Below are 25445 nucleotides of genomic sequence, written 5' to 3' on the forward strand. Positions count from 1 at the left end.
GGGCATTTTCTCAAAAGTGAGGTTACAAATGTATCAACTTTCAAAGCAGAATTACTTCCCCATTGTTCCTCAACTGTAGTGTATGATATACCATTGTCTAGTTCTGAGTCTTTACTTTTATCCAATGTAAAAAACACAATTTCAAATGTTGCTACATAAGACCAAATTGAGCCGGTCGGTCACATTTTGTTGTGTTACAGCCTGAATTTAAAATGGATTCAATTGAGATTTTGTGACGCAGTTCTACACACAATACCCCATAATGTCAAAGTGGAATTATGTTTTTAGAAATGTTTGCAAATTAATTAAAAATGAAAACCTGAAATGTCTTGAGTCAATAAGTATTCAACCATTTTGTTATGGCAAGCTTAAGTAAGTACAGGAGTAAAAATGTGCTTAACAAGTCACATAATACGTTGCACGGACTCACTCTGTGTGCAATAATAGTGTTTAACATGATTTTTAAATGACTACCCCATCTATGTACCGCACACATACAATTATCAGTAAGTTCCCTCAGTCAAGCAGTGTATTTCAAGCACAGATTCCACCTCAAAGACCAGAGAGGTTTTCCAATCTGTCGCAAAGAAGGGCACCTATTGGTAGAAAAACAAACAGATATTGAATATCCATTTGAGCATTGTACAGTTATTAATTACACTTTGGATGGTGTATCAATACACCCAGTCACTACAAAGATACAGGCGCCCTTCCTAACTCAGTTGCCGGAGAGGAAGGAAATCGCTCAGGGATTCCACCATAAGGCCAGTGGTGATTTTAAAACAGTTACAGAGTTTAATGGGTGTGATGGGAGATAACTGAGGATGGATCAACATCATTGTAGTTACTCCACAGCCCTAACATAAACTACAGAGTGGAAAGAAGGAAGCCTGTACACAATAAAAATATTTGCAATAAGGCACTAAAGTAATACTGAATACAAAGCGTTATGTTTTGGGCAAATCCAACACATGACTGTGTTTTCAAGCATGGTGGTGGCTGCATCATGTTATGGGTATGCTTGTCATTGGCAAAGGCTATGGAGTTTTGTTTTGGATAAAAATAAACGGAATAGAGCTAAGCACAGGCAAGGCCCTAGAGGAAAACTTGGTTCAGTCTGCTTTCCAACAGACACTGGGAGACAAATTCATCTTTCAGCAGGACCATTACCTAAAACACAAGGCAAAATACACTGGAGTTGCTTACCAAGACAACATTGAATGTTCCTGAGTGGCCTAGTCACAGTTTTGATTTAAATTGGCTTGAAACTGTATTGCAAGACTTGAAAATGGCTTTCTGGCAATGATTAACAAGCAACTTGACAGAGCTTTTACAATTTTTTCAAGAATAATGGGACAATATCGTACAATCCAGGTGTGCAAATCCCTTAGAGACTTACCCAGAAAGACTCACAGCTGTAATTGCTGCCAAAGGTGATTCTAACATGTATTGACTCAGTATCTAATTAAGATATATTAGCGTAAAAATTCATATACTTAAAAAAAAAAAATATATATATATATATATATATATATATATATATATATATATATATATATATATATTCCACTAGATCATTGACAATAAATGACAATTAAATCCACTTTAATCCAACAACAAAATGTGGATATGTCAAGTGGTGTGAACACTTTCTGAAGGCACTGATCTACAGTACACACAATACCCCATAATGTCAAAGTGGAATTATGTTTTTAGAAATGTTCACAAATTATACTGTATGTAATTGTCTTGTAGAGTTGAGGAATTGCATGTTGGTTACCAGTTATATAGTAACAAAATGAAATACACTCGTAGAAAAAAGGATTCCAAAACGGTTCTTCGGCTGTCCCCATAGGAGAACCCTTTTTGATTCCAGTTAGAACTCTTTTGGGTTCCATGTAAAACCCTCTGTGTAAAGGGTTCTACCTGGAACGAAAAAGGGTTATTCAAAGGGTTCTCCTATGGGGACAGCCGAAGAACATGTTTAGGTTCTAGATAGCAAATAAAAAAATTAAATACGCAGAAACCACAGGCCTGCGGCCAAGAGCTGTAAATACATGCCAAGTTTCTGCTGTTGATGAAAAGTCTTTCTACCTGTGCCTCACAGCACATTTAGTTATTTGCATATTGTAAAAGCTATACTCCAGACATGACATATCAAATTGTATTGTGAGATTCCAGGATGTTGATTAACAATGTCTTGACTTGTAATTTCAGCTCATTTAATGAAAAAACCCTGAGGCATTTAGCTTTCATCCACCCAACATACAGTTGTGCAAAACGTCCTATAGTACACTGAACAAAAATATAATGCAACATGTAAGGTGTTGGTCCCATATTTCATGAGCTTAAATAAAATATCCTAGAAATGCTCTATATGCACAAAAAGCTTATTTATCTAAAATGTTGTGCACAAATTTGTTTACATCCCTGTTAGTGAGGCTTTCTCCTTTGCCAAGATAATCCATCCATCTAAAATGTGCAGGTGTGGCTTATCAAGAAGATTATTAAACAGCATGATCATTACATTGGTGCACCTTGTGCTGGGGACAATAAAAGGCCACTCTAAAATGTGCAGTTTTGTAACACAACATAATGCCACAGATGTCTCAAGTTTTGAGGGAGCGTGAAATTGGCATGCTGACTGCAGGAATGTCCACCAGAGCTGTTGCCAGAGAATTTAATGTTAATTTCTCTACCATAAGCCGCCTCCAACGTCATTTTAGAGAATTTGGCAGTACGTCCAACCGGCCTCACAACCACAGTATGGCGTCATGTGGGCGAGCGGTTTGCTGATGTCAACGTTGTGAATGGTGGTGGTGGTGGGGTTATGGTATGGGCAGGCATAAGCTATGGACAACTAACACAATTGCATTTTTTTATCATTGCCAATTTGAATGCACAGAGATAACGTGACGAGATCCTAAGGCCCATTGTCATGCCATTCATCCGCCGCCATCACGTCATGTTTCAGCATGATAATGCACTGCCCCATGTCGCAAGGATCTGTACACAATTCCTGAAGCTGAAAATGTCCCAGTTCTTCCATGGCCTCACCAGAACTGTCACCCATTGAGCATGTTTGGGATGCTCTGGATTGACATTTACGACAGCGTTTTCCAGTTCCCGCCAATATCGCACAGCCATTGAAGAGGAGTGGGACTACATTCCACGGGCCACAATCAACAACCTGATCCACTCTATGCGAAGAAGATGTGTCACACTGCATGAGGCAAACGGTGGTCACACCAGATACTGACTGGTTTTCTGATCCATGCCCCTACCTCTTTTTTTAAGGTATCTGTGACCAACAGATGCATATCTGTTCCTTATATTAATTGTAACTCAGTACAATCTTAGAAATTGTTGCATGTTGCGTTTATATTTTTGTTCAGTATAATTGGTTTGTAGGTAGATGGTATGTGCCTATAGGCATGGAAGGGAAGCTATGAGAAGTTGCCTATAACCCTGATACAGGGTCAGATATTCTTTCATCCCCCTAATGGTTTTGGTTAGAACTGGGGGAATAAGGTAAACTGATCCTAGATCTTTGGTTAAGGGTGAGTTTTACCCGTAACAATGGTGGGAGGTAATGTGGGTAGAGGTATATGGGAGAAGGAGTGAACTAACTCAAGCAGTCACCGCCTGACCAGCCGGGACGACACTCAGCACAGTACTTCCCCTTGATGAAGAAATCATCTCTGGGCCCCCATGTCCCATTGTTACACTGCTTACAGTTCTCAAATATGCTGCAACCTATGAGAGAGAGAGGAGAGAAAATAAAAGAAAGAGGGTGAATGCGGGGAGAAAGAGACAAAGAGAGAGAGGTTACATAGTGCTGACTGAACACTGAAATGTCTAAAACCTCTTCACCATAAGTGTGATGCATTCAGTCACAGTTTTGGTTTGACCGTTCCCAATGACTGTTCGGTTCAAATCGGCCACATACCTCTACTGTATTCCCCTTAGTGCCTGTTTGCTCTTTACCTCAGACCTGCTAAACTCATCAGGCTCCTCATTCACTGTAACAGGGTAACAGAACAGCAAAAACACATTTGTGCTTCCTGAAATATAAATGTCCAGAAAACCCCCAGAAGGACTGAGTTTCGGATGTATTTTCACTTTTGGGGTTCTGTGGTGCTCTGCAGTGCAGACATCCTGAGGACAAGCTGGGAGACAGGGATATGGACGTCAGTGATACAGCAGCAGGACATATTAACACCAACAGGTATCAGTGTAAACATCACATGACTTTACCATGTCTCCTCCACCGTCTACATACAGTACACTCAGGGTGGAAAGGGATGCGCGTGCGTGTGTATGTGTGTCAATAGTGTGGATGTAGCTCAGTTGGTAGAGCATGGCGTTTGCAACGCCAGGGTTGTGGGTTCGATTCCCACGGGGGGCCAGTATGAAAAAATATATATATAATGTATGCACTCACTAACTGTAAGTCGCTCTGGATAAGAGTGTCTGCTAAAATGACAAATAAAAAAATAGTTCAGGCAGAGGAGTACATCTGATGTGAAAATGAAGCAGATTAAGAATATATAAAGAGAAAGTATTAGCATATTCCCATAGGTCAATAATAATCTTGTGGTGAAATATTATAACTACGCATTGTGCCTTTTCAGCAATCTGTTTTCTCTTATCCCAGAACATTGTTTTGAGACCGAAAGGGGTGTATCAGTTTCAAGGTCTCAGCTTGGAGAGAAGAAGCCTTGTGAGCAGTGCTTAATTTGTAAATCGGGAGGTGCCGGAAATAAAAAAGAGCGCAAGAGGGCGGTGACCTGGGGACTTCTGAGGTACCGGAACACATAAGAAAAAAATCACCTTTATAATAAAGCATTGCATGCATATCATCGCATTTGCGTAGTGGCATAGAGCAGTAGAGTAGAGTAGAGTAGTAGAGTATTTTTAGTAGCCTAGGGTCCGGGAAAATGTTGGCCTTTTAAAAACGCATTTCATGCAATTCTACGTCATTTTACTGGAGACTTTGGCAGAATCTTTTTTTAATAATGCACAAATGATCGAAATGGCAGGCTACTTTGACACTGACAAACTGAGAATCTGAGATCAATAAAAACGACCTTGTCTTAAATCCATCAATAGCCTAGGCCTAGGTGTGTGGAGACACATATTGTAGGCTACAATATGAGGAGGAAATTATAGTCCTAAAAATGCTTTCCAGTTTCACTGACTCAATCACTTGCTGGTGATTGTCGATATGCTTGTGCCAAAAGCCTATCTCTCTCTCTTTTGTAAAACAATATTTGGAAGTTGATCAAATATTTTGGTAGCCTACAGCATAGAGTCTTCTCTTTTCAGCAGGAGTCATTGCTTTCCAACCTGTGTTTTCCCTCCATTGTATTTGAAATATTGTGAAAGGCCTGTTTTGTCTGCGTGCTGTTTTTTCACTGACAGATTTGCCACGTGGTCCCCTACTGTAGGCTATTCCTTGTTATTGGGCTACAATCCACAGCTAGGCTATTTAAAAAAAAGAAGCTATTGATCCTCTGTGGCTAAATTATAGGGCTTCTCGTGGTGTAGTAAGCTATTCTGAATTATTTCATTTATTTCTGAACAGACAGCAGTAATTCTATAACTTTGGCAAATGTTTTTCAATTTATCAGGGGTGCTGCAGTTCCTCTAGAACCCTTTGTGCAGCTATGATTCTATAAGGAAATAAATGATGAAGTGCAACGCTGGAGAGTTGCAGTGTCATGTCTATCAGAGCAGAGAGGGAGAGAGATCATAGAAAGTGAATCTCATTCTAGTTATGTGAGAGATACTGGCGCGCTTCTCACACAGCCACCGCAACGCATTGGTCTCAAACACAGGTTATAATGTTGCGCAAACCATAAACTCGTGGCATGAAAAATTATTTTCACTTTTTGCAATGTAAAAATACAAGCGATCAAAATTCATTTGAGTTGCCTCTTAATTAATTCTACTGCCCCCACACAAAAAACGTCATGTGAAAAAGTTGATTTTCAGCCCGGGCCTAATATTCTATGAGTTGATTTGGGTTGGGCCGGCCCGAGCTGAAAATCAACTTTTTCACATGACGTTTTTTGTGTGGGGGCAGTAGAATTAATTAAGAGGCAACTCAAATGAATTTTGATCGCTTGTATTTTTACATTGCAAAAAGTGAAAATTATTTTTCATGCCACGAGAGGTACCGGATTCGGCCAAATAGGTTACGGAATAAAACAGTCCAAAACGGACAGGTGGCTCCTGCCGGAACAGGATCCATCTCAAATTAAGCAATGCTCGTGAGGTATTGGTCGGTCCAAACGTTAATGGTGAATTTATTATGAATAATGAATAAGCTAAATCATGGAAATAGAACTTGTCTGTGTAAGCAGTATATAAGAGAACTAACGGGACTGCCCGGGGGAGCTCCCGACCGACGTGTACTATGGTGCATTTAGTTTTTTTGGAACCTCTCCAGCTTGCTGTTAATAAAGAATGATTCATTTAAGATTTACTTCAGGTGTCCCTGGTGGTAATTTCCACGACAGAGGGATGCACTTAACGAAAGTAAATTTTCTGGAAAATAATCGGGATTAGGCATCGCTCTCTAATGTTGTTGGCCTAAACTCACTGCATTTCACTCTAGCTGACACAAACTCACCGCTCTTGTATGTCTGCCAGGCTTATAACAGAGCCTTGGAGGCAGATGGCACAGAGACTACAACATCAGTCAAGACATTAAGCTGGATCTAACGGGTACTGTAGTGGCAGACATTTCAGAAATGTACTGGTAGAATGGCCTCCTATACTGTGTATTTTTGCAAATTAAACATGTATTAACAAATCCAGCACCAAGGCATAATGTATCTGACCATGTTGTTGTCAATAAAATCGAATACACAGCGTGCAGGAATGCATTCAACCAGTCCTCCACGGGTTTACCAGAATGGTAAAATAACCAAAATGGATGGACTCCCCAGGTTTTGAGCCAGCATGGTGGTGTGTTGGACAGGTTTACCTGGGTGGATGATGCAGGGGTCACACTTGTTGAGGACGTTGCGGCAGCAAGGCACAGCGTAGCCAACGGGGGTGCCCTGGAGGGGACACTTACAGCGGATCACGTCGTACTCACAGCAGCCCCGACACATGACGTTCCACTCTGGGCCGGGACAGTGGTTATACAGGTACCTGTAGTCTGGGAACCAACCAGTACACCTGGGTCAAATACATGAGTCAGATACCTTCAAATACTATAAAGTATTAGCTTGGAGTTTTTGGAACTATTCCATTATCCCGGCAGCCTATTGGGCTTGGAGTCAGAGATTCAGGTGCAAAAATAGGTGGAATTTATTAAAGTGAGGGTGATGGAGAAGACTGGATCCAGAGTTGTATTTACAAAATTCATTTACATATTTTCCTCCTCTGCCTGCTCATCTGTGTGTGTTTTGTCATATTTTTACATCAGACATCATTAATTTGGTAATAACAGCTAGTTTTCAGTTTTCCCTCCCCACTCAGACCACTCCCAGACAGTCCTAGCAAATTCTTGCTTGAGAAATTGCACTTTGCTAAGAATATATTTTTGTTTATTTGTAACCATTTTAATTGAAAACAATCACAGTAAGATACTTAATTGTTACCCAGAAAAGATGAGGAACATTTAGTCGAAAGTTTCTCTCTCTCGCTCTCTCGCTCTCTCGCTCTCTCGCTCTTTCAAAGAGGTTTTATTGGCATTGGAAACATATGTTGTCATTGCCAAATCAAGTGAAATAAACAATCACAATGTAACAGTTAATATTAAACACACAAAAGTCTCAAAAGAGAAAGATGTTTAAAATGTTAAATTATTAACTATGTATAAAAATATTTTAAAAAACGAGTGAATCAGTCAGGACCTGTACAGGCCGTTGGTCGATCGATACACTCTAAATAACATATCAAATAGCCTATAAATGAAGATAAAATAGCTCACAGACGAATTCAACTACTTGCACAATACACAACTTGCTGGCTCTACTAGGGCCCGCTCAGTAAGCCTGTGTGTGTGCAAGAGCGTGTGCTGTGTGTGCAAAAAGTAAAAGTACAAATGAGAGGGCAATGGGGGGGACCCACGCCTCAACCGCTCCCCAGGAAGGCTGATGGACCAGGACGTGAGGAGGAAAAGGTCGCCGTGCCGGGGTTTTGAGGAGCAGCAGCCTGGAGTTCGCCAGAGACGCAACACCAGCTCCGGTCACACGCCCCTCACCATGGTCACACCATCTCTCTCTCTCTCTCTCTCTCTCTCTCTCTCTCTCTCTCTCTCTCTCTCTCTCTCTCTCTCTCCAATTCAATTCAATTCAATTTCAATTTAAGGGCTTTATTGGCATGGGAAACGTACGTTAACATTGCCAAAGCAAGTGAAGAAGATAGTAAACAATAGTGAAATAAACAATAGATATTAACAGTAAACATTACACTCAGAAGTTCCAAAAGAATAAAGACATTTCAAATGTCATATTATGTATATATACAGTGTTGTAACAATGTACAAATAGTTAAAGTACAAATGGGAAAATAAATAAACATAAATATGGGTTATATTTATAATGGTGTTTGTTCTTCACTGGTTGCCCTTTTCTTATGGCAACATGTCACAAATATTGCTGCTGTGATGGCACACTGTGGTATTTCACCCAGTAGATAAGGGAGTTTATCAAAATTGGGTTTGTTTTCGAGTTCTTTGTGGATCTCTGTAATCTGAAGGAAATATGTGTCTCTAATATGGTCATACATTTGGCAGGAGGTTAGGAAGTGCAGCTCAGTTTCCACCTCATTTTGTGGGCAGTGTGCACATAGCCTGTCTTGTCTTGAGAGCCAGGTCTGCCTACGGCGGCCTCTCTCAATAGCAAGGCTATGCTCTCTGAGTCTGTACATAGTCAAAGCTTTCCTTAAGATTGGGTCAGTCACAGTGGTCAGGTATTCTGCCACGGTGTACTCTCTGTTTAGGGCCAAATAGCATTCTAGTTTGCATTGTTTTTGCATTGTTTTTACCCCTTCTTAACCCCCCTCCACAAGCACGTACGCATGCATGCATGCACACACACACACCACCCAACCAAACTCTTCCAACCCAACCAACCCAGATCTTTCAAACCAAGTCAGCCAACCTCTAATTGAAAGTGTGCACTGTGAGGCATGTGAGCAGAGAGAAGACAGAACTTGGCTGCGTCTCTAACTGGGGACATCTGTCTAGCTGTGCATATCCTGCCTTCTGCCTCCAAAGGCTTTGCTGTTTTTAAAGGGAAAACTATCTGCCTTCCTGATTCCCTAATCCTCTCTCTCTCTCTCTCTCTCTCTCTCTCTCTCTCTCTCTCTCTCTCTCTCTCTCTCTCTCTCTCTCTCTCTCCCTCTCTCCTCTCTCTCTCTCTCTCTCTCTCTCTCTCTCTCTCTCTCTCTCTCCTCTCTCTCTCTCTCTCTCTCTCTCTCTCTCTCAACATAAATGTTTCCAGTTTTCATATGAGGTGTAAATTCAGCCAATGAGGCCTGAACTGTTCAATTTATTAAGGAGCTCTCTGGCTCCTTCCTCTGACCCGAAGTCCCGTAGCTGTGCAGGTCTGTCATGGTAACAACCTCAACAGTATGTTATTAAGTTTTAGCCTACACATACACACACACACGCATACACACACAGAGTATGTGACTTAGTGTTGAGGCTTTGATTAATCTGTGAGAGTCCGTTTCAGGACAGTCAGCTGGACAGGATGTACAGATGTCCTGGAATGCCGTTAGATATCCCTCCCTACAGTTCCCACATCTCTCTGGCCCTGTAACATTAATGAACTCATAAATTATATCCTACTCCAGGGAAGATCTGCACTTCTCCTTAAGAATCTCATCTCTGACATCCAAGAACAGTTTAGGAATGGCATACTATTTTATATTAATCACTCTGAGAATGGATTGCATAATAGGCCAGGTCAAAAGTATTATCAGTGCTAAGTGAAGACAGTTAATGGCGCTGCTTTCACACTTTGTTTGGAAAGATTTCGCAATTCTGTTTGTTTTGGATCCGTTGTTCTTTGGCTGACATATTATTGCTGTGGTAACCCTGAAAAGAAGGGTTACGGTGAATGTAAAACAACAAAACAACATGTTCTACTCCAGTGAGAACAGGGAGGGTAGTCTAAACAGGGCGTAGTCTAAACAGGGCATCCATTATTTACATAATGTCTATGACCTCAGAATTACATTATAATTCCAGTATGATGACATCGAGCTATTACTCATGTAAACACCAGCCCCTTGCTCAACAAGCCTGTCCCTCCCCTTCAATAACTCCCAGATGGTTTTATGTGTTCAAAACACATGTGGCCCAGTACTCTTGTTCTCATTCCTACTCACCTCTTCTGTATTGTATGGTGTCTTCAGATTTTACTGGCTGTCTGCTTCTCCCTGACTAAAAATGAGTATAGTAGTTATAGTTTCTTTTTAAATTGACATTTTTGGGGATTTCCTAAAGTCTCTCTCTCTCTCTCTCTCTCTCTCTCTCTCTCTCTCTCTCTCTCTCTCTCTCTCTCTCTCTCTCTCTCTCTCTCTCTCTCTCTCTCTCTCTCTCTCTCTCTCTCTCTCTCTCTCTGTCTCTGTCTCTGTCTCTGTCTATGTCTCTGTCTCTCTCTCTCCCTCTCTCTCTCTCGCTCTCGCTCTCTCTTGCTGTCTCTTCTTAACTTCTCTCTCCTCCCTGTCTCTCCCTGCATTTAAGACTTCAGCAGAAATTGTTAGAGAGCATGTAGGGATATTTGAGAAAGCTCCACATTCAGCCAGCCTCACCAACATTGTTACGGGAGTCAATTACTCATACATTTAATCAGACCGCATCAGAGGCATGCTCACTGTTTGTGTATTTTGTTTAAGCCAAAACGTCTCAGCCTTACAGCATTCAGTCTTGACAATTTGACGAACTTCCATTTATCCTCCAGCAGTGTGTCACGCCCTGACCTTGAGAGCCCTGTTTCTCTAGTTGGTTTGGTCAGGGTGTGAATTCTAGATGTTCTATTTCTATGTTGGCCGGGTGTGGTTCCCAATCAGAGGCAGTTGTCTATCGTTGTCTCTGATTGGGGTTCATACTTAGGCAGCCATTTTGCCTGAGGTCTTGTTTCTGTTTTGGCTTGTGCAGCCTGTTGAACTTCACGGTCGTTTGTATTTTGTTGTTTTGATCTGTATTCAGTGAATAAAGGAATATGTACGCATACCACGCTGCACCTTGGTCCGATCTGTCTATCAACGAGCGTGACACAGTGGCTGAATACCTTTTCACGTATCCAGTCTGTTTTTCTATTCATGCACCTAGGTTAGACTACAAGGTAGCAACAATAAACCCTATGCTTTTATAAGAAGTAGAAGGTCTACTTTGTCCTTTTCTCATATCCTGCAAAGCTCGGCACTAAGTGCACCACCAGCAGCAGTCTGGAGGAGATCCATGGTGGAGGCGACAGTGACTGGAGCCTGTGATTTGTATGGCACCTGTTAAGTTTCTGGGTAGACTAATCTAGCCCCTGTGGTTATGGGCCTGGACTCCACCCAGACTCATGTCTGCTACACTCACTGATCTACAACAGTGTACAGCAGTACAGACGCTTGGGTGGTAAAAACTGTCAAATAGTCATCCTTGTTGATATGATTAGAGCAAAAAGTGGATTACACAAGATTATAAAACGGGTTGTTTGGATCCTGGATGCAAAATACCATGAAGTGTTGAGGCTGGTTTACAGTCCATCTAGTTAGCTAGCCATTTCAAATAATGAGTATAGCTGACAACGTCTTAACTTTAGCTACTTTTCCCCACTTTAATTAAGTGAAAAAGTTAAGGGTGCCCATGAGGTCCCTTAAGTCCATCATTCAGTATGGATATCAATGTAAACAGCATTTGTGGAGTAGAATGTTGCTTTCCTCTGCCCTGGTGGCAAAAGGAAAACATCAACCAGCTAGATAGGTGTATAGCTAGCTAGGTAGCTACTTAGCTAAACAATGGAAGGTGCACAATCCATGGCTACAAAGCTAGCTGGCTAGCTAGCTACAGTGCATTCGGAAAGTCTTCAGGCCCCTTCCCTTTTTTCCACATTTTGTTACGTTACAGCATTCTAAAATTGATTAAATACATGTATTTCCTCATCAATCTGCACACAATACCCCATAATGACAAAGCAAAAACAGGTTTTTAGAAATTATTGCAAAAAACTGAAATACCATAATTACATAAGTATTCAGACCCTTGGCTATGAGACTCGAAATTCAGCTTAGGTGCATCCTGTTTACTTTGATCATCCTTGAGATGTTTCTACAACTTGATTGGAGTCCACCTGTGGTAAATTCAATTGAATGGACATGATTTAGAAAGGAACACAGCTGTCTATATAAGGTCCCATAGTTGACAGTGCATGGCAGAGCAAAAACTCTTCCTAGAGCTGGCTGGCCGCCCAAATTGAGCAATCGAGGGAGAAGGGCCTTGGTCAGGGAGGTGACCAAGAACCCGATGGTCACTCTGACAGAGCTCCAGAGTTCCTCTGTGGAGATGGGAGAATCTTCAAGAAGGACAACCATCTCTGCAGCACTCCACCAATCAGGCCTTTATGGTAGAGTGGCCAGATGGAAGCCATTCCTCAGTAAAAGGCACATGACAGCCCACTTGGAGTTTGCCAAAAGGTACCTAAAGGACTCTCAGACCATGAGAAACAAGATTTTCTGGTCTGATGAAGCCAAGATTGAACTCTTTGGCCTGAATGCCAAGCGTCACGTCTGGAGGAAACCTGGCACTATCCCTATGGTGAAGCAGGGTGGTGGCATCATCATGCTGTGGGGATGTTTTTCAGCGGCAGGGACTGGGAGACTCGTCAGGATCGAAGGAAAGATGAACAGAGCAAATTACAGAGAGATCCTTGAGGAAAACCTGCTCCAGAGTGCTCAGGACCTCAGACTGGAGCGAAGGTTCACCTTACAACAAGACAATGACCCTAAGCACAAAGCCAAGACAATGCAGGAGTTGCTTCGGTACAAGTCTCTGAATGTCCTTGAGTTGCCCAGCCAGAGCCCGGACTTGAACCCGATCGAACATCTCTGGAGAGACCTGAAAATAGCTGTGCAGCGACGCTCCCCATCCAACCTGACAGAGCTTGAGAGGATCTGCCGAGAAGAATGGGAGAAACTCCACAAATACAGGTGTGCCAAGCTTGTAGCGTCACACCCAAGAAGACTCGAGGCTGTAATCACTGTCAAAGGTGCTTCAACAAAGTACTGATCAAAGGGTCTGAATATTTATGTAAATGTGATATTTCAGTTATTATTATTGATTTATTTGCAAACATTTCTAAAAACCTGTTTTTGCTTTGTCATTATGGGTTATTGTGTGTAAATTGTTGAGGGAAAAAAAATATGTAATCAATTTTAGAATAAGGCTGTAACGTAACAAAATGTAGAAAAAGTCAAAGGGTTTGAATACTTTCTGAATGCACTGTACCTACTCTGTAAATTAGCTTGTCGTGCTATAAAATAATAAAACGAGTTGAGACAAAGTAACTAAAAGAAACGTGTGTTATTATCTTCTGAATCAAATTTTTTCTCCTGTCTTTAATGTAGAATTTCTATTTTGCGATCTCCCAAAATAAATGTAATCTCTTTGATTTGACGTTCAGTCAGTGAATCAGGTTGTCTCCATGGTAACCAGATACTTTTTCTGCCGTACATGCCTTCAAACTACTGTAAAACCCCGTAAGTATGCCCTTACCTAAGGAAAACATTTGAGGGGCTCTATGTAACACCCATAAACAATTCCCTTAGGCAAGGATAAATTATTCCTGAAATGTATACAATGGGCCCTGGTTCCTGCCAGCTGAACATGCTGCACTTGCTGTGGTCCCTGCCTCGACCTCCACACCTGCTCCAGCCGATCTTCAGCCCGCCAGCCTCTTCAGGCCACTCTCAGGCCACTCTCGGCATGAGAACGCCTGAGCCCCCTTCCCACCACATAATTTCAAGTCAGCGCTCTCCGATATCCAAGACTGGACCAAGGGCCAACTGCGGGAAGTACTGACCAGAAGGGGCATCAGCCACTCCACTGCAGACCACAAGTCTAATGCACCACGATGGGTGGGAAGCTCCTCCAGGGCCCCATCTCTAGGGCCCACCCCTCAGGGGTCTTTGCCCGCCTGCGAGAAACCCCAGCCTCGGCTCACAGACGCCTCTCCCACATGCCTCCTCCCCACCACCTATGTTCCCACTCCCCATCTGCAAGCGTAATTATTAATAAAAAACATAGAAAATATTTATTGACTCCTTTATCGACTTACCCATAAACTTTCCAACCACCCCAACAGAGAGCTAGTAGAATACCTCACCACCGGCCTAACCAATGGATTCAACCCTGGCCTCTTGGCCCCGTTCACCGCATTCACCAAATGCCACAACCTACAAACTGCCTTGACAAATCCAGGTGGGGTCAGGTGGAGACTATTTTTTCGCCGTCCACCTCACTTTCGGCTGCAGGAGCAGCCCCAAAATATTCGACACCCTCTCAGAGGTAGTGTGCTGGGCCCTTACCAACAATTATTGTCTGCTTCTCCCCCCAGTTCTGGGCTAGCCACCTTAATCGATGTTTTCATCACTCTGGGGGTCCAACTCTCAGCCGAGAAGTTCTTCAATTTAGTTCCTAGGTGTCCACCTCGACTCAGCCAAGCTTCCTTCCCCCAGGACAAGCTGGACTGGTTCATGCTCATCATGGACGGGACCTAGCTCACCTCAACTTTGCCATGTGCATCCTTCCCCAAGGCCGTCCCTTCATCTCCCACCTCTTGGAGCTGGCTTCCTCGACCCAGGCATTGTCCAACCATTTGGTCCCCACGGCCAGATTTCTGGAGGAGCTACGCATGTGGTCCTTGCTCCTTTCCCAATGTAACCTCATACAGTGGGGAAAAAAGTATTTAGTCAGCCACCAATTGTGCAAGTTCTCCCACTTAAAAAGATGAGAGAGGCCTGTAATTTTCATCATAGGTACACGTCAACTATGACAGACAAAATGAGGAAAGAAATTCCAGAAAATCACATTGTAGGATTTTTTATGAATTTATTTGCAAATTATGGTGGAAAATAAGTTTTTGGTCAATAACAAAAGTTTCTCAATACTTTGTATTATACCCTTTGTTGGCAATGACACAGGTCAAACGTTTTCTGTAAGTCTTCACAAGGTTTTCACACACTGTTGCTGGTATTTAGAACAGCGCCGGAGAAGATGGCTGCCGTTTTACAGCCCTCTAACCAATTGTACTAATATGTGTGTTTTTCCGCGTTATTTGTAATTTATTTTGTACATAATGTTTCTGCCATCGTCTCTTATAACCAAAAAGAGCTTCTGGATATCAGGACAGCGATTACTCACCTCGTATTGGACAAAGATTTTTTATTCAACGAGGCGGCCGCGAAGGATATCATACAGACACCCGACAAGGCCCAAATCCCCGTCATTCGCATGAGGAAGAGACGGAGATATCGTGGACGTAGATCAGGGTGCCTTGTAAGGATCCGATGGCGAGCGAGTAAACTGCCGCTCCCATCAATCCTATTAGCCAATCTTCAATCATTGGAGAACAAATTGGATGACCTAAGATTACGGTTATCCTACCAACGGGACATTAAAAACTGTAATATTTTATGTTTCACCGAGTCGTGGCTGAACGACGAAATGGATAACATACAGCTAGCGGGCTATACGCTACATCGGCAGGATAGAACGGCTGACTCCGGTAAGACAAGGGGTGGCGGTCTGTGTATATTTGTAAACAACAGCTGGTGCACAAAATCAAATACTAAGGAAGTCTCGAGGTTTTGCTCGCCTGAGGTAGAGTATCTTATGATAAGCTGTAGACCACACTATTTACCAAGAGAGTTTTCATCTATATTTTTCATAGCTGTCTATTTTCCACCACAAACCAATGCTGGCATTAAGATTGCACTGAATGAGCTGTATAAGGCCATAAATCAACAGGAAAACGCTCATCCAGATGCAGCGCTCCTAGTGGCCGGGGACTTTAATGCAGGGAAACTTAAATCCGTTCTACCTAATTTCTACCAGCATGTTAAATGTGCAACCAGAGGTAAAAAAACTCTAGACCACCTTTACTCCACACACAGAGACGCATACAAAGCTCTCCCTCGCCCTCCATTTGGCAAATCTGACCATAACTCTATCCTCCTGATTCCTGCTTATAAGCAAAAACTAAAGCAGGAAGCACCAGTGACTCGGTTAATAAAAAAGTGGTCAGATGACGCAGATGCTAAGCTACAGGACTGTTTTGCCAGCACAGACTGGAACATGTTCCGGGATTCTTCAGATAGCATTGAGGAGTACACCACATCAGTCACTGGCTTCATCAAAAAGTGCATCGATGATGTCGTCCCCACAGTGACCGTACGTACATACCCCAACCAGAAGCCATGGATTACAGGAAACATCCTCACTGAGCTAAAGGGTAGAGCTGCCGCTTTCAAGGAGCGGGACTCTAACCCGGACGCTTATAAGAAATCCCTCTATGCCCTCCGACTAACCATCAAACAGGCAAAGAGTCAATACAGGACTACGATTGAATCATACTACACTGGCTCTGACGCTCGTCGGATGTGGCAGGGCTTGAAAACTTTTACAGACTACAAAGGGAAGCACAGCCGCGAGCTGCCCAGTGACACAAGCCTACCAGACGAGCTAAACCACTTCTATGCTCGCTTCGAGGCAAGCAACACTGAAGCATGCATGAGAGCACCAGCTGTTCCGGATGACTATGTGATCACGCTCTCCGTAGCCGATGTGAGTAAGACTTTTAAGCAGTTCAACATTCATAAGGCCGCAGGGCCAGACGGATTACCAGGACGTGTACTCCGAGCATGTGCTGACCAACTGGCAAGTGTCTTCACTGACATTTTCAACATGTCCCTGACTGAGTCTGTAATACCAACATGTTTCAAGCAGACCACCATAGTCCCTGTGCCCAAGGACTCTAAGATAACCTGCCTAAATGACTACCGACCCGTAGCACTGACGTCTGTAGCCATGAAGTGATTTGAAAGGCTGGTCATGGCTCACATCAACAGCATTATCCCAGAAACCCTAGACCCACTCCAATTTGCATACCGCCCCAACAGATCCACAGATGATGCAATCTCTATTGCACTCCACACTGCCCTTTCCCACCTGGACAAGAGGAACACCTACGTGAGAATGCTATTCATTGACTACAGCTCAGCATTCAACACCATAGTGCCCTCAAAGCTCATCAATAAGCTAAGGATCCTGGGACTAAACACCTCCCTCTGCAACTGGATCCTGGACTTCCTGACGGGCCGCCCCCAGGTGGTAAGGGTAGGTAACAACACATCTGCCACACTGATCCTCAACACGGGGGCCCCTCAGGGGTGCGTGCTCAGTCCCCTCCTGTACTCCCTGTTCACCTTCATGACTGCATGGCCAGGCACGACTCCAACACCATCATTAAGTTTGCCGACGACACAACAGCAGTAGGCCTGATCACCGACAACGATGAGACAGCCTATAGGGAGGAGGTCAAAGACCTGGCCGTGTGGTGCCAGGACAACAACCTCTCCCTCAACGTGACCAAGACAAAGGAGATGATTGTGGACTACAGGAAAAAAAAGAGGACTGAGCACGCCCCCATTCTCATCGACAGGGCTGTAGTGGAACAGGTTGAGAGCTTCAAGTACCTTGGTGTCCACATCACCAACTAACTGTCATGGTCCAAACACACCAAGACAGTCGTGAAGAGGGCACGACAAAGCCTATTCCCCCTCAGGAGACTGAAAAGATTTGGCATGGGTCCTCAGATCCTCAAAAAATTATACAGCTGCACCATCGATAGCATCCTGACTGGTTGCATCACCGCCTGGTATGGCAACTGCTTGGCCTCCAACCGCAAGGCACTACAGAGGGTAGTGCGTACGGGCCAGTACATCACTGGGGCCAAGCTTCCTGCCATCCAGGACCTCTATACCAGGCAGTGTCAGAGGAAGGCCCTCAAAATTGTCAAAGACTCCAGCCACCCTAGTCATAGACTGTTCTCTCTGCTACCGCACGGCAAGCTGTACCGGAGTGCCAAGTCTAGGTCCAAAAGACTTCTCAACAGCTTCTACCCCCAAGCCATAAGACTCCTGAACAGCTAATCATGGCTACCCGGACTATTTGCACTGCCCCCCCACCCCATCCTTTTACGCTGCTGCTACTCTGTTAATTATTTATGCATAGTCACTTTAACTCTACCCACATGTACATATTACTTCAACTACCTCAACTAGCCGGTGCCCCCGCACATTGACTCTGCACCGGTACCCCCCTGTATATATAGCCTTATATATTAAGGTTAAGGGCTGTAAGTAAGCATTTCACGTTAATGTCTGCACCTGTTGTATTCGGCGCATGTGGCCAATAAAATATGATTTGATTTGATTTGATTTGATTTTGGCCCATTCCTCCGTGCAGATCTCCTCTAGAGCAGTGATTTTTTGGGGCTGTCGCTGGGCAACACAGACTTTCAACATCCTCCAAAGATTTTCTATGGGGTTGAGATCTGGAAACTGGCTAGGCCACTCCAGGACCTTGAAATGCTTCTTACGAAGCCACTCCTTCATTGCCCGGGCTGTGTGTTTGGGATCATTGTCATGCTGAAAGACCCAGCCACATTTCAACTTCAATGCCCTTGCTGATGGAAGGAGGTTTTCAATCAAAATCTCACGATACATGGCCCCATTCATTCTTTCCTTTACACGGATCAGTCGTCCTTGTCCCTTTGCAGAAAAACAGCCCCAAAGCATGATATTTCCACCCCCATGCTTCACAGTAGGTATGGTGTTCTTTGAATGCAACTCAGCATTCTTTGTCCTCCAAACACGACGAGTTGAGTTTTTACCAAAAAGTTATATTTTGGTTTCATCTGACCATATGACATTCTCCCAATCCTCTTCTGGATCATCCAAATGCACTCTAGTAAACTTTTAGACGGGCCTGGCCATGTACTGGCTTAAGCAAGGGGACACGTCTGGCACTGCAGGATTTGAGTCCCTGGCGGCGTAGTGTGTTACTGATGGTAGGCTTTGTTACTTTGGTCCCAGCTCTCTGCAGGTCATTCACTAGGTCCCCCCGTGTGGTTCTGGGATTTTTGCTCACCGTTCTTGTGATCATTTTGAACCCACGGGGTGAGATCTTGCGTGGAGCCCCAGATCGAGGGAGATTATCAGTGGTCTTGTATGTCTTCCATTTCCTAATAATTGCTCCCACAGTTGATTTCTTCAAACCAAGCTGCTTACCTATTGCAGATTCAGTCTTCCCAGCCTGGTGCAGGTCTACAATTTTGTTTCTGGTGTCCTTTGACAGCTCTTTGGTCTTGGCCATAGTGGAGTTTGGAGTGTGACTGTTTGAGGTTGTGGACAGGTGTATTTTATACTGATAACAAGTTCAAACAGGTGCCATTAATACAGGTAACGAGTGGAGGACAGAGGAGCCTCTTAAAGAAGAAGCCAGAAATCTTGCTTGTTTGTAGGTGACCAAATACTTATTTTCCACCATAATTTGCATAAAAATTCATAAAAAATCAAACATTGCTCCCTTTTTTTGCGGCCTCACTTGGATTTCCACTTGCAACAATTTAATCAACCGAGCTGCACATGTCCCAGGGAACAATAATCTCAAATCTGACTCTCTCTCCCGTTTCCACCTACAGAGATTCAGGAAATTGGTGCCAGACACGAACCCGGACCTGACACCTGTACCACCCTATTCGGAGCTGATCTTCCTCTAGATCATCCCCTCCACACACTCAACCAGCAAACCAGAGCCACCATTCTCCGTGGCCTCATCTCCAGTACCCTACAAACCTACTGGACTCCATGGAACTCCTTCAGAACCTTCCACCACCAGCACTCACTCTGCTTCCCCAACTTCGACCTTCCCACCATCACATCCTATGTCACGTATGCCCACCAGCACCTCCACCCCTACACCAGCATTAGAACCTACCTCAGCAGCCTGCAATTCATGCACAAATTTACACAGCTCCCCCTGCACAGCCATCACACACCCCCACACTGCACTTCTACTGAGGGGCATCCGCAAGAGGCAACCACCCTCCAGCACACTCACCCGGCTCCCCATCACCTTCGATATCCTCTCTGCCTGCATCACCGCTCTCAGGACCGGACTTGTTCTTCTCCACACCAACCGGACCCTGGAAGCCATCTACACACTTGCGTTCTTTGGGTTCCTCTGTTGCTCGGAATTCACGACCCTTGCACATATCTTCACACCAACCTTGCTTTTCTGACCTCACCATCCTCGACCCAGATACCATACGATACCACCTCAAGTACAGCAAGAAGGACCCCTCCTTCTTCAACCACTTCGATTCCCTCTCCTCCTACTTCCACTACCATGCCCTTCACTCTTCCCCTTATGAGTCTCTGTTCATAACTGACAGAGGCCACCCCACCACCAGATACTGGTTTCAGGCACACCTGAAGACCACCATCTCCCACGTCGGTTACCCTGCTCACCTCTACTCCTCCCACCTCTTCCACATAATGGCTTCGCCGCTGCCATCATCAAGCACCTCGGCCGTTGGTCCTCCGAAGCCTAAAACACTTACATCCGCTCAAACCCAACACACGTCCGATATGCCCAACAAAACTTGTGGGCCCCAGGCGTAATCACATCGGGATTCCACCCCTTTCCCACACAACAAGGCTAACCTCCACCATCACGGTCTGGCCGACGCTCATACAACAAGCAGAAGTCTAAAACCCCTACGTACCCCTCCAGTTGGCTGGACGTTCCTTTTGGGGGGGCCAGCTCAACTTCGGGCCACTACCGGGGGCTGTCCCCGCCAGCAAGAGGGCCAACACATCCTCGGCCTATGGCCGGGGGTTGACCCTGCCAGCAGGCTCAGCACAACCACAGTTCACGACTGGGGGCTGACCCTGCCCGGAGGCCAGCTAGCAATCCCGGTCCATGACCAGGGGCTGGCATCTCCGACCACCATCCACGCCAAAAACCTCCATCAACTACTACCCCTTCTGAAATGTTCGTCAGATGGCGAGAAGCTGAACTCGTGAATTGTTGGTCTCTATCCAGCTAGGTCACATGTGATACAAGTCAGTTTTCGACGTCTGAGGACGTCGGGAGATGACGTGGAAACCGGCCACTAGGGGCAACAGTGAACGCTGTTACCTTCAAGTAGGTTTCGGTTTTGCTAGGGTGTTGTGGATGGGGCATAAGCATCTGCCTCTGATTCCAAAGGTTGCAAATTCGAATCGAGCGATAGAAAGTTGTTTTTGAGGTTTTTGTTTTAAGCCTATCCCAAAACTTAACCCTTACCTTAAACGTGTGAAGTTAATGCCTGACCTTAAGATATCATAGCTAATGCCTAAATGTAACCTTAAACACTTCGAAATTTGATGTTTGCAACAACTTAGACATTTTCTGTTTGAGAAACATGGATGAATTTCTAATTCTGACGTGAGACTGTGAGAGCTAGTTGCTCTATCTTTTTGGAGTAAATACATCCAGACTGTGTTATATTGTATTTATACTGAGTAAAGAGACAGACTGTGTTTACTGAGACCGAGTCATGCTGATAAATATGATTGTGACTAAAAGTGTTCTCTCTGTCAGTGCTGGACCATGCAGGAATGTACAGTACATCTATATCTGAGGGGAGCCCACCCATCTCCTCTACTACTGACTGTTTGCCAGGACTTAGTGGTAGCACATCTGCTGGTTTGTGCTTTGCCATGTGCCTGAAGAGCGGGTATTATGCAAAGCAGAGAGATATGGCTTACTGCCCTATAAACACACATGCGTGAGGCATCAAGCTCAACACCTGCAAACACTATACATTGGATAGTAGCCTAACAATTTTGTGGGTTTTACAAGGGGAGACATTAGGGCTGGTGTGAATTCACTGTGTGTGTGTTCTTGTTTGTGTGAACCACAAAATATGAAAATAAAAGCTTCCAAATGAAACAAATACCCCCACCTCTCTGTCATCGTTTTAACCTGTTCACTCAGTAGTGCTGCATTTCAGCCTCAGCTCCTTTAGCATAGATTTTCCTTTGTACTTAACATTTTGTGACATTTGTTTGCCATGCGTACTTGATAGAAATAGCATTTATTCCAATGCATTAGATTTATCCATTGATTTGTCGCTGTTTGCAGTCAGTCAGCTATGCAGTCAGTCAGCTATGTTTTTCAGATTGGCGTGCGGATATTTTACATTTACATTTACGTCATTTAGCAGACGCTCTTATCCAGAGCGACTTACAAATTGGTGCATTCACCTTATGATAGCCAGTGGGACAACCACTTTACTTTTTGTTTTTAAATATATATATATATTTTTTCTTCTAATTTGTAAAAAAAAGAAAAGAAATGAGTATATTTTTACTTTTAATTTTTTACTGGTTATACTGGTGTTCTCTGTGCCATCCGTGGCCCGAAGTACACTGAACAAAAATATAATAGCAATATGTAAAGTGTTGGTCCCATGTTTCATGAGCTGAAATAAAAGATCCCAGAAATGTTCCACACACACAAAAAGCGTATTTCTCTCAAATGTTGTGCACTAATTTGTCTACATCCCTGTTAGTGAGCATTTCTCCTTTGCCAAGATAATCCACCTGACAGGTGTGGCATATCAAGAAGCTGATTAAACAGCATGTTCATTACACAGGTGCACCTTGTGCTGGGGACAATAAAAGGACACTCTAAAATGTGCAGTTTTGTCACACAACACAATGCTGCAGATGTCTCAAGTTTTGTGTGAGTGTGCAAATGGCATTCTGACTGCAGGAATGACCACCAGAGCTGTTGCCAGAGAATTTAATTTAAATTTCTCTACCATAAGCCACCTCCAACGTTATTTTAGAGAATTTGGCAGTTCGTCCAACCGGCCTCATAACCGCAGACTACGTGTAAACATGCCAGCCAAGGACCTCCACATCCAGACTTCTTCACCTGCGGGATCGTCTGAGACCAGCCACCCGGACAGCTGATGAATCTGTGGGTTTGCACAAGCAAAGAATTTCTGCACAAACTGAGAAACCGTCTTAGGGAAGCTCATCTGCGTGCTTGTCATCCTCACCAGGGTCTTGACCTGACTGCAGTTCAGCGTCATAACTGACTTCAGTGGGCAAATGCTCACCTTCGATGGCCACTGGAACGCTGGAGAAGTGTGCTCTTCACAGATGAATCCCGGTTTCAACTGTACCGGGCAGATGGCAGACAGCGTCTGTGGCGTCGTGTGGGTGAGCGGTTTGCTGATGTCAATGTTGTGAACAGAGTGCCCCGTGGTGGCAGTGGGGTTACGGCATGCTTTTAAGTTATGTACCCAGTAGGTCCCTCAGGTGCTCTGGCACTGGCCTTTTAACTATCCCAAAGCCTACGACCAAGAGGCATGGAGAGGCAGCCTTTAGTTATTATGCCCCCAGCCTCTGGAATAGCCTGCCAGAGAACCTGAGGGTGGCCAAAACTGTGGACATATTTAAAAGAGATCTTAAAACACATATTTACATTTACGTCATTTAGCAGACGCTCTTTTCCAGAGCGACTTACATTATTATTGTGGGAATCGAACCTACAACCCTGGCGTTGCAAACGCCATGCTCTATCAACTGAGCTACATCCCTGCCGGGCATTCCCTCCCCTACCCTGGGCCAATTGCACGCCGCCCCATGGGTCTCCCGGTCACGGCCGGCTACGACAGAGCCTGGATTTGAACCAGGATCTCTAACGGCACAGCTATCACTGCGATGCAGTGCCTTAGACCACTGCGCCACTCAGGAGACATATGTTTAGCTTTGCTTTTCCTTAGGGTGCTTTTTATTTGTTCAGTTTGTGTCAGTCTTTTGTTTTTTATTTTATGTTTGTTGTGTAGTAAATATTTTAGTATTTATTTTCATATTTTTTGTATTAGTTTTTTTCTGTAAAAAGCACGTTGCGTTGCATTCGAAGTCTGAAATGTACTATATAAATAAAGCTTGATTTAATTTGCTCTGGATCGACTTGTATAACAGCGTGTTCCAGTTTCTGCCAATATCCTGCAACTTCGAACAGCAATTGAAGAGGTGTGGGACAACATTCAACAGGCCACAATCTACAACCTGATCGACTCTATGCGAAGGAGATCAGTGGTCACACCAGAGACTGACTGGTTTTCTGATCCACCCTACCTTGTTTTAAAGGTATCTGTGACCAACAGACGCATATCTGTATTCTCAGTCTTGTGAAATCCATTGATTATGGCCTAATTTATTTATTTCAATTGACTGATTTCCTTATATGAGCTGTAACTCAGTAAAATCTTTGAAATGGTTGTATGTTGCATTTATATTTTTGTTCCGTGTAATAGACCATTTATTTAGCTTTATTATTTTCTTTCCTGGATCCGCTGATGATGGTCGACAATATCACTAGACAACTAGCCTACAGCTAGACACCAATGCGCATCCAATCTATCCAACAAATAGGCTATATGTTAATGACAGTAGGCCTATAAGGTGACTTTTTCAAAAAATGTGTATGCATGCATTTTTGTTCCTAATTATCTGTAAATTAGGTGTTTTCTGCAATTGCCATGCCTGACAACATAATTGTGAGAGTGTGAGGGAAATAGCACAGATTTACCAAATCCTTTCCTATACTTTTCTTATTTTATTTCACGTTTATTTAACCAGGTAAGCCAGTTGAGAACAAGTTCTCATTTACAACTGCGACCTGGCCAAAATAAAGCAAAGCAGTGCGATAAAAACAACAAGATACTGGGATACTGGGGTGCAAATGAGCAAAATAAATAACAATATGGGGATGAGGTAGTTGGGTGGGCTAATTTCAGATGGGCTGTGTACAGGTGCAGTGATCGGTAAGGTGCTCTGACAACTGATGCTTAAAGTTAGTGAGGGAGATAAGAGTCTCCAGCTTCAGAGATTTTTGCAATTCGTTCCAGTCATTGGCAGCAGAGAACTGGAAGGAATGGCGGCCAAAGGAGGTGTTGGCTTTGGGGATGACTGTCACGCCCTGGCTCTGGGACTCTGTTATGTTGAGCCAGGGTGTGTGGTTTCTATGTGTTTTGTGTGCTAGGGTGATTATCTAGTTCATTTGTTTCTATGTTGGACGGTGTGGTTCTCAATCAGAGGCAACGTGTATCAGCTGTTGCTTGTTGTCTCTGATTGGGAACCATACTTAGGCAGCCTGTTTTCCACAGTGTGTTGTGGGATCTTGTTCCGTTTGGTTTGTGTAACCGTAGGACTTCACGTTTCGTATCGTTTGTTGTTTTGTTCGTGTGATCATTAAAAATAAAAGTATGTTCGCATTCCACGCTGCGCCTTGGTCCACTTCTTCTCAAGACGATCGTGACAATGACCAGTGAGATATACCTGCTGGAGCGCATACTACG

General features: G+C 43.9%; 1 protein-coding gene across 1 annotated transcript in view; it reads right to left on the bottom strand.

Moving 5' to 3' along the window:
- LOC311135218 (inactive serine protease PAMR1-like) overlaps window positions 1-25445 on the bottom strand; it is a 56928-nt gene that overhangs the window by 26543 nt on the left and 4940 nt on the right. Inside the window, exons 2-3 of the mRNA XM_084169150.1 lie at window positions 6995-7171; window positions 3631-3756 (exon numbers count right to left, since the gene is read on the bottom strand). Coding sequence (XP_084025276.1) covers window positions 3631-3756; window positions 6995-7171 — 303 coding nt within the window. The remainder of the gene's footprint in view (window positions 1-3630; window positions 3757-6994; window positions 7172-25445) is intronic.

Source organism: Coregonus lavaretus (genome assembly GCF_964263955.1).
Source record: "Coregonus lavaretus genome assembly, chromosome: 9".
NCBI lineage: Eukaryota > Metazoa > Chordata > Actinopteri > Salmoniformes > Salmonidae > Coregonus > Coregonus lavaretus.